Raw genomic sequence first — 8640 nt, forward strand, 5'->3', positions numbered from 1 at the left:
CAGAGGTGCCGGTGAGCCAGCAGCGCCCCTAAGGGGGGAGCCTTTGGGTGCTCAGCACCCACCAGCGCTGGGCCCTTTCCCCCGCACAGTCCCCCACCAGGCTCAATGTCCCCATGTGTTGGTGTCCCCTGTGTCATCCCCCCCCAAGAGACACAGACGCCGGCACCTCCGAGCACTCTTGTGTTTCTGAAACTGGTTACAGGGAAATCAGTGCTTTCTACAAAAGAAATTATAACAAATCTGTGGCCCCCACCCGTTCCCCCCTGCCAGCTCGGGCCGGCTCCCTGCAAAGGGCCCCGGGGGGGCTCGGCCCGGCGCCGGGACCCTCTGCCGAGCAGCCCCCGGCCGAGGGCGGTGGGTGCTGTATTTACAGGACTGTGCGGTGACGGCTACGTGGGGAGGGGGTCGGTGGGGACGGGGCAGCGAGTGCAGGCGTGGAGCAGCCCCCCCCCACCATGCAGGGTCTGGCTGCCCCCCTCTGTCCCCCCGTCCCCGGGGGAGGAAGCGGTTTGGCTGCGGTGACTGGGGTGGGGAGAAATGGGTGCAGAGCAAAGCGACTGGTGTGGCCCCCTCCTCCTGGGGGTCCCATGCAGGGGCAGGGGAGGGGGGAGCAGGCACGTTCCCCTTCTTCCTCGGGTCTGCGCGGGGTGGGGGATGCTGCTAAAACTGTCCCCCCACCCCATTACCTGGCCCACAGGTCTTTGAGGGGGAGGCACCCTCTGTTTATGGCAGCTGCCCAGCGGGGAATGAGACAGCCTGCGATGCAGGGGCCAGGCGGGGAAACTGAGGCAGGGAGAAGGCATGTGGCTGCCCCCAGGTCCCCAGGAGCTGGGGAGGGGGGGTCCTGGGGCATCCTGGCTGCCGGCCCCCCTCCCTGTGCTTATGGCTGAAGACGTGCCCGGGGGCCGGGCGCGAGGAAGCTGCCGGTGCGGAGGAGTTCCCCGAGAGAGGGAGATTGTCTGAGCACCCCCAGCATGGGGCTGGGGCGAGGCGGGGAGCGCTCGGGGTCGGGGGGCCGGTTCCCAGCCGTGCCCCCCCGTCCCCACCCCTAATAGCTGTCCTTGGCCCAGGGCCGGCTGCGCTGCCAGTTCCTGTCGTGGTTGCGCTCGGTTTGGCGATCCGGCGTGCCGGGGCCCTGCAGCCCGCTGTTATGGTGCCGGTGGGGCTGGTAGAGGTCGGGGTAGGGGTCTGCGTACTCCTCTTCCTCCAGGTGCCGGGAGCTGCGCTGGGACGCGGCCCCCCAGGGCTGGGGTGAGGTTTCCCCCGCCTCATCCGACGGCATCAGGCTGTCGTGCTCCAGCGGCGAGTGCTCCCCTCGCTCCCCCAGCAGCTGCTGGCTCTGCGGGTAGGGACGGGGCTGCGGGGACGGCACGGGGGGGCTGCGTCCCACCCTGATCTGTACGCCCCGTGCTGGCCACCTCCAGGGAGCCGGGGAGGGGGCTTAGGGGTACCTGCAGGCCCGGGAGGCCGGTGGGCGAGGGCACGGCATGGGAGGCGTGCGGTGGATGGTGTGTGGCACGCCAGTACACCTCCAGGTACTCGGCCAGGTGCTCACAGGCATCCTCCAGCTGGTTCTCATCCAGGATGACATCAAAGAGCTCCTGGGGGGTGGGTGAGGGGTCAGGGATGGCTTGGGGACCCCCCCCCAGGGCATCCCCGGCGGGGGGGGGACTGTCCTGGGCATCCCTGGGGTGGGGGGACCTGCCAGCTCACCGGGGGACACTGCACCAGCTTGTCGGCCGCCATCATCTGCACGTTGAGGTGCTTCACCTGGGACTTGCCACGGGACTTGATGAGCCGCTGCAGGACCTGGGGAGGGGAGAGGAGGGTGATGGCAACATGGGGTGCAGCCAGGGCCCCCCCCAAACCACAGTCACCCCTCACCTTGGGCGAGGACACCTTGACATAGACGATGATGGGAGCCAGCGAGGTCTTGGCCAGCTGGGCCGGGTGGTTGATGGTGTCGGCGTCCAGCACCACCAGCTGCAGGGACTTGGCCAGCTCGAAGATGCGCTCGATCTCGCTCTGCACCTCGGCTGGGGAGGGGCGACAAGGGGTGGGTGTGTGAGGCTGGGCTGGCCCCTGGGGGTTCCCTGCACCCCAGGGCGAGCCTGGTCCCTCACCGATGCTGGAGCGGGTGGTGGAGCGCTCCAGGATGGCCTGCTTGCCCAGGTTGTTGAGGATAGAGCGTTTGGCCAGGGAGAGGTCAGCCGTGATGTGGGTGATGGAGATCCTGGGAGACAAAGGGACTGCGATGGGGACCTGGGTATCCCCCCCCGGGCCATGGGGGGGTCCTGGTGAAGGGAGAGGGTCTCACCTGCCGTCAAATCTGTGCTTGAGGAAGTCGAAGAGGGCTTTCTGCATCATGTCGGTGACCTGCCGGCAGGGCCGCCAGCCCGGTGAGCCGGCAGCAGATGGCACTGGCAGGGAGGTGGCAGCCGCCCGGCGCCCTGCCAGCAGCCCTTGGCCCCGCCATCTGCTCGCCACTGGCACAGGACGGGCAGGCAGGGGACGAGGGGTGCAGGCCACCACCATGGGGGTGCAGTGGGCCCCCCCCCACACCATGGTCCCCCCATACCTCATATCCTTTCAGCGAGGGCCCCACCAGCACCACCGGCCGCATGGAGGGGACCACGTCGTAGGGCGGGATGTGCTGTGTCTACGGGGGGGGACACAGGGACACCTCAGCGCCCTGCGCTCCTGCCCACAGGGAAAAAGGGGGCAACGAGCCTATTCCAGAGAATCCCAGCGTCCTGGAGCCCCCCCAGCCCCATAACTGGGGGCAGGGGGTCTCTACGCCCACCCGCTCCACCCCAGAAGTGGCTGCGCTCAGCCCTGCCTGCAGCCCCCTCCCCATCTCCCCCTGGCTGGGGCACAGCCCTACCCGGGGCACAGCCCTGCCCCGGGGACTCACCTGCTTCTGCTTCTGCTTGGCTTGGGGAGAGGAGAGAAGAGACAGAGGTTGGTGACAGTGAAGGGGGGACCCTCCCAGGACCCCCCCAGACCAGGACCTGCCCTTACCTAAGGAAGGGGGAGGCGATCGCCGGTTCCCACTGTCGCCGAGGCCCGAGGCGTTGCCAGCTCTCCTGGGGGAGGAGGAGGGTGAGTGAGTGTTGTGGGTTCTTGGGGGGTCTGGGGGGGTCCAGTCCCTACCTGGCTTTCTGCTCCTGCTTGAGCCTCATGGCTTCCAGGCGCTGGGGGCTGGGGATGAAGGCGATGTCCCCCCCCTCCTTCACTAGGCGCCCGATCCACCAGTCATTGCTGTATTTCTGGGCAAGGGCAGGGCAGGGGTGAGGCCGAGGGGGGATCCCTGTCCCTGTCCCCCCCCAGCACCCCAACTCACCTCCTTGATGTGCAGGAAATCTTTGGCTTCAAAGTTGATGGCGGCTCCCTGCACTGGGCACTCCTCGTCCAGCGCCCCGCAGTAGCTGACATTGGTGCGCACGGCAAAGGCAACTGGCTTGTGCTGGGGATGGTGAAGGGTGCTTGGCACTCCCGGGCCCCCCCAGCCCCGCCCGGGGCTGTGCCCTGGGTGTCCGTGTGTCCTCCCTCCCTGGTACCTTGGCCCTCTCGAGCTGCTGCTGGGCCTGGCTCTCCACCTCGCGCCGGGCGCCCTCGCGGTCCTCGTCCAGGGACACGTCGGAGTCCAGGGACGGGCGGCTGGTGTAGGAGTCTGCCGAGCCCTGGGAGGATGGGGCTGAGTGCTGGGGGGCTGCGGGGACCCCCGCAAAGAGGGACCTCCACCCTGAGGTGGTGCCAGCCCGGGGAGGGGACCCCGCTGATCTGCAGCCCACAGCCCCTTCCAGCTTTCAGGGGTCCATGAGGCATCAAGCCAGGTGAACACGGGTGGCATCGCCTAGCGTGGCTGCCCTGGGGTGCAGCCCCTGCATCCTTGCGGGGGGAGCCATGGGTGGAGACCACCGCAGTCCCGGGGAGGGCCGGGCTGGGTGCAGATGTCCCAGTCCCCCTAGGGATGTGGGCTTGCTGCAGCCGCCCCCCACCCTGGGGTGCCGGGCAGGTGCTCGGCGCAGTCCCCCGGCCCCCCCCCACCCCGCCGGTAATTACCCGTCGCCTGCTGCGCCCGGAACAGGCGCAGAAGCTGCGGTGAAATATTTATAGGTCCCTGGATGTGGCTGAGCCCCCCCCCCGGCCCCCCCCAAGGCCCCCTGGCCCTGCCAGGCTGAGCCCGGCGCCGCTGCCCAGCACCGCCCCCACCCCCCCACCCCGGACACGGGACCCCCCCCCCCCCCACATCCCACCTCGCGCACATGGGGGGGGGGGGAAGGGCCTGGGCCCCCCCACCACAACGCAGGCAATATGGTTTCCCAACGTGGCCCCCCCCAACATGGCCTCCCCAGCACGGCACCCCCAGCATCGTCACCGCCCCCCCCGAGCATCTTTCCCCCCTCCAGCATCCCCAGCACGGCCCCCCAGTACAGCGTCTCCTCCACCCAGCACGACCCCCCCCACGCAGCCCTCAGCCCGGAGCATCGGCCCCCGCGGGGTCCCCGGCCATGGGGGTCGGGCTGTCCCCCCCCCCGTTCGGTTCCGGTCCCGGCGGCACCTGCCCAAGGGGGAGGCGAGACCAGCGGGGGCGGTGGGGAACAAAGGGCCAGGGGGCCGGCAGAGCCCCCCCACACCGGGCACGAACCCCTGCACCAGGCACGGGCAGCCCCACCCCGCCCTGCACCGGGCACAGTCCCCGGTGCGCAATCACCGCCCCCCGGGGCGCAGCCCCCCCCACCCCCGACCGCGGCCCCCCCCCGGTACCGGGGCCGGTACCTCGTTGAGCAGGAAGGTAGCGCTGGAGTCAGAAAACGACATAGACGGGGCGAGCCGAGCCGAGCCGCCCGCGCCCCCCCCGCCCAGCTCCGGTACCGGCACCGGCTCCGGTTCCCGCTACGGCTCGGGCTCCGGCTGGCCCTGCCCGCTCCGCCGCGCCGCCGCCGCCGCCGCCGCCCCTCCCCGCCCCTCCCCGCCCCCGCCTCCCGCCGCTCCCCCGGGGCGCACGGAGCCGCCCCCGCCGGCTCAACCTGGGGGTTGGGGGTCGCGGTTTCCCCTGCCCGGGGTTGGCGGGGGGGGCTCCGGTCCCTCTCCGGTGGGACCGCACTGGCAGCCGGGGGGGCCGAGCAACCCCGGTGCCGTGCACCGGGACGGGGCCCCGGGGCAGCTCCCGGGGGAGGCGGGGGGTAGTTTGCAAAGAGAGCAGCTCCCGGCGGGGGCCGGGGGGGTCCCGTGGCGGCGGCGGAGGGGCCGTGGCGCCTCCCGGAGCCCGCGGCCGGGTGTCCCGGGGCGGCGGCGGGGGGGGGGTCCCCGTGGGTACCTCCATGCTCTGGTGTGGCGGCCCCCGTCCTGCCCCGAGCCGGTAGCAGCCCCGTCTGCAGGGCGAGCCCTGCGGCGGGGCCGGAGCCGCTCCCGCCCCCCCGCCGCGCCCCCCCCCCCCGCCCCCGAGGAGGGGGGCAGCGGCGGGCCCCGGGGGACCGGCCCGGCCCGCCCCGTTACCGTGCAATGGGACGGGCACCGGCGGGACAGGCCCGGGACGGCTTGGGCCTGGACCGGGGGGCCGAGGGGCAGAGCTCGGCGGGGCGGGGGGCTCCGGGCAGCGGCGGGACCGGCCGCGGGCACCAAGCACCGGGCCCCGAGCACCGGGCCCCGAGCACCGGGCACCGGCCCCGGTACCGGCAGCGCGGCGGGGCCGGGCCGGGCCCTCTCCGAGGTGCTGAAGGGGCCGCGCCGGGTGCGGGGCGGGGGGTCCTCGGGGGTACCGGGAGGCACCGGGGGGGGGCAGTTGCTACCCTGGGAGGGAAACGGGATGCTCGGGCCACTCTGCGTTCCCCCGGGGCCGCCCCTACCGGAACCCCCCGCCCTCCTCGGGTCTGCCCCGGTACCCTCCGCCCCCGCCGGCGGCCGGGACGGGGTAAACCGGAGCAGGGAGGCGGGGGACGGCGAGGAGCGGGGGTCCGTGTCCCCCTTCCCGGGCAGCGCGGGGAGGCGACCCGATGCCGGCTGATGGACCGGGCGGGGCAGCACAGCGGACCCCCTCCCTCCCCGTTCCCCCTCCGGTGCCTCAGTTTCCCCGGGGCCCCCCCCCCGCCTCCCCCCGCGCCGCAGTGCCGGTGCCCGGCGCCCGGCCCGGCCCTGACGCAGCACTCGCTATTTTTAGCCACGGGGAGCGGCTGTTGCGATGCTACCGGCGCCCGGTGCCGGCCCCCAGGCCCGGTCCCGGGGGAGCGACGGGGCGGGGGCGGCCGCCCGGACCCCCCCCCCCCCCGCCCGGTGCAGGGGTTGGGGCGGGGGAGCTCGGCCGCTCCCCTCCCGGTCCGTGCCTTAATGCGGAGCCGCAGCGCCGTTGCCCCCGGGAGCGAACCGCGGCGGAGGGGGGGGCCGGGGCTGGCGGGGCTGCCCCGCCCCGGTGCCGGTACCGGCCCGCTCACCTGCCTGCGGAGGATGCTGGAGGTGGTGTCGGACGAGGTGCTGCCGTCCGAGCGCTTGAAGCGGCTCTTGCGCTTCGGGAGCCTCCGGGGGCTCTGCGGGGGGGAGCGGCCGGTGAGCACCGGGAGGCACCGGGCGGCGCGGCCCCGCCGCTGCGCTGCCACCGGCGGCACCCCCGCGCTGCGAGCAGCACCGAACCGGACCGCACCGGACCCGCGGCGGCCGGGAGGGCTCACCTGGAAGGAACCGGGAGCGGTGGGCTGTGCCGGGGCTGACATGCCCGGCGGCACCCACCGGAGCCCCCGGGATCCCGGCGGGGCCGCCCCGCACCGGACCGCGGCGCTCCACCGGGAAGGGCCGCGCCGCCGCCGCCGCCACTGCCGCGCTCCGCATCACACGGGGCCGCCGGGGCGTCCCGGCCGTCCCCGCCCCCGCCTGCCCGCCCCCGCGCCCATCCCCGTGGCGTCCGGCCCGCGCCCCCGCAGCTGGGCAGCCACCGGGCGGGGGTGGGGGGCACCGGGGATAGACCCTCTCCGCAACCCGCGGTGCTGCGGGGACAGTGCGGGCGGCACCGGGAAAGCGGAGCCCCTGGGCAGCCGCCGCCGAGACCACGCGTGTTCGGGATGCGGGAGCCCCGCCGCCCGCATCCCACCGGGACGGGTCCCGCGGCCGCCGTGCCCCCCCCGCCCGGGGGTGTCTGCCCCCCACGGCGGGTACCTGCCCCCATATAACCCCGCGAGGGGCAGGTGAGGCCGTGAGGGGTGCGCGGCCCACCCGCACACTCGCCCCACGGCCCGTGTCCCCACTGCGGGGGTCGGATCCGGCCCAGCGCCGCGGTGCTGCAGCATCACCGCACCGCCCGGCCGGGGCGATGGGCGGGGGCTGCGGAGGCCTCGGGGCGCGGGGCGGCGGGGTGCCGGGACTCGGCCCACGGAGCCCCCCGTGGGTCAGGAGCCAGCCCACCGAGCCCCGGCTCCGTCAGGACCCAGCCCACGGAGCTCCGGCAGGGTGGGGACCCAACCCACAGAGCCCCCCCGTGGGTCAGGACCCAGCCCACGGAGTCCTGGCAGAGCCGGTCCCGGCCCACGGACCCCCCCCCGTGGGTCGGGACACGGCCCGGGGCCGGGCGGTGCAGGCAGACCCTCAGCGCCCATCCCCGTGGTGGCGGGTGCCGGTACCCGGTGAGGGTGTGCTGGGACCCCCCACCCGGGGGTCACCCGAGGTGCCCCCGCCCCCCCCCCCCCGCATCCCTGCGCGACGGGACTTCCGCGTGGGGCCGCAGGGACACGGGACCGGCGGCTGCCGCTAATTAATGATTAATCAGCGCTCCCCGGGGCCCGGCCGTGCTGCGGGGGGGCCGCGGGGCCCGGCGCCGCCGCGGCGGGGGGGGACCCGGCCGCGGGAGGGGGGGGTGTAGGGCCTGGCCCACGCACAGTCGTGGGGGGCAGGTGGGGACCCCAGGGAGGGATGCTGACGGGGGGTGTGCGTGCAAAAGGGGTGTGTGTGAGTGTGGGGGTGTGCGCGCGCGCAAGGGGGTGCGCAAAACGTGTGTGTGCAAGGGGCGTGTGTGCAAGGGTGGGTGTGGGTGTGCAAGGGTGTGTGTGCAAAACCTATGCGTGCAAGGGGGTGTGCAAAGGTGCGCACGCGCTCATGTGTATGCGCGTGCAAAACGGGGGAGTGTGTGTGCAAGGGTGGGTGTGCACGTGTGTGTGCAAGGGTGTGCGTGCGGGTGTGCAAGGGGGTGTGTGCATGAGCGTGCAAGGGTGGGTGCACACGTGTGTGTGCAAGGGTGGGCGTGCATGCTGTGTGTGTGCATGTGCCTGCCAGGGGGGCCTACGGGGTGCGTGTGCAGGGGGACGTGTGTGCGTGTGTGCACACGCACGCAAAGGGGCATATGTGTGCGCGTGCAACAGGGCTGCATGCGTGTGCAAGGGGGTGTGTGTACTCATGTGCGCGTGCAAGGGGGTGTGTAGGTATGTGTGCTGGGGGGGGTACAAGGGGGGACATCGGGGTGTGTGTACGGGGGTGCGTGCAAGGGACACGCTCGGGGAGGGGGTTGCGTGTGCGTGTGCAGACAAGGGGGTGCGCAGGGGGTGCGCCAGTGGGGGGGGGTGCGGGTGCGCGCGCGCGCGGGGGGCCCGGCTGCGCGTGTCCCCGTTGTCCCCGCCATGTCGGTGCAGCGCGGCGGTGCGTGTGTGTGTGCGTGTG

At 73.5% G+C, this 8640-nt stretch overlaps 1 protein-coding gene across 2 annotated transcripts; it reads right to left on the reverse strand.

Annotated features, from left to right (window-relative positions):
• Positions 1-167: 167 nt before the first annotated feature.
• On the reverse strand, positions 168-6845 carry CACNB3 (calcium voltage-gated channel auxiliary subunit beta 3). Of its 2 annotated transcripts, XM_064474255.1 has the most exons (14): positions 6669-6845; positions 6435-6527; positions 3561-3683; positions 3344-3466; positions 3154-3269; positions 3022-3086; positions 2915-2934; positions 2579-2659; positions 2318-2376; positions 2124-2233; positions 1885-2036; positions 1714-1809; positions 1452-1601; positions 168-1339 (listed from the first exon to the last, which is right to left on the reverse strand). In XM_064474255.1, exons 1-14 carry the CDS (start codon positions 6708-6710, stop codon positions 1049-1051), a joined length of 1521 nt encoding a protein of 506 aa, XP_064330325.1. In that variant the 5' UTR covers positions 6711-6845; the 3' UTR covers positions 168-1048. The 2 variants fall into 2 exon arrangements, with proteins under 2 accessions (XP_064330325.1, XP_064330326.1); XM_064474256.1 differs by lacking the exons at positions 6435-6527; positions 6669-6845 and adding an exon at positions 4783-4928.
• Positions 6846-8640: the final 1795 nt, after the last annotated feature.

This window comes from Phalacrocorax carbo, chromosome 27, assembly GCF_963921805.1.
Source record: "Phalacrocorax carbo chromosome 27, bPhaCar2.1, whole genome shotgun sequence".
Taxonomy (NCBI): Eukaryota; Metazoa; Chordata; class Aves; order Suliformes; family Phalacrocoracidae; genus Phalacrocorax; species Phalacrocorax carbo.

What these genes read in the sequence shown, in the direction of transcription:
- CACNB3 (XM_064474255.1), bottom strand. Translation starts at nt 6,710, where the DNA reads ATGTCAGCCCCGGCACAGCCCACCGCTCCCGGTTCCTTCCAG. An exon ending in AAGCAGGAGCAGAAAGCCAG is followed by an intron (nt 3,087 to 3,153) that starts GTAGGGACTGGA and finishes CTCCTCCCCCAG; the next exon opens with GAGAGCTGGCAACGCCTCGG. An exon ending in CCTCGCTGAAAGGATATGAG is followed by an intron (nt 2,377 to 2,578) that starts GTATGGGGGGAC and finishes CCCTGCCGGCAG; the next exon opens with GTCACCGACATGATGCAGAA.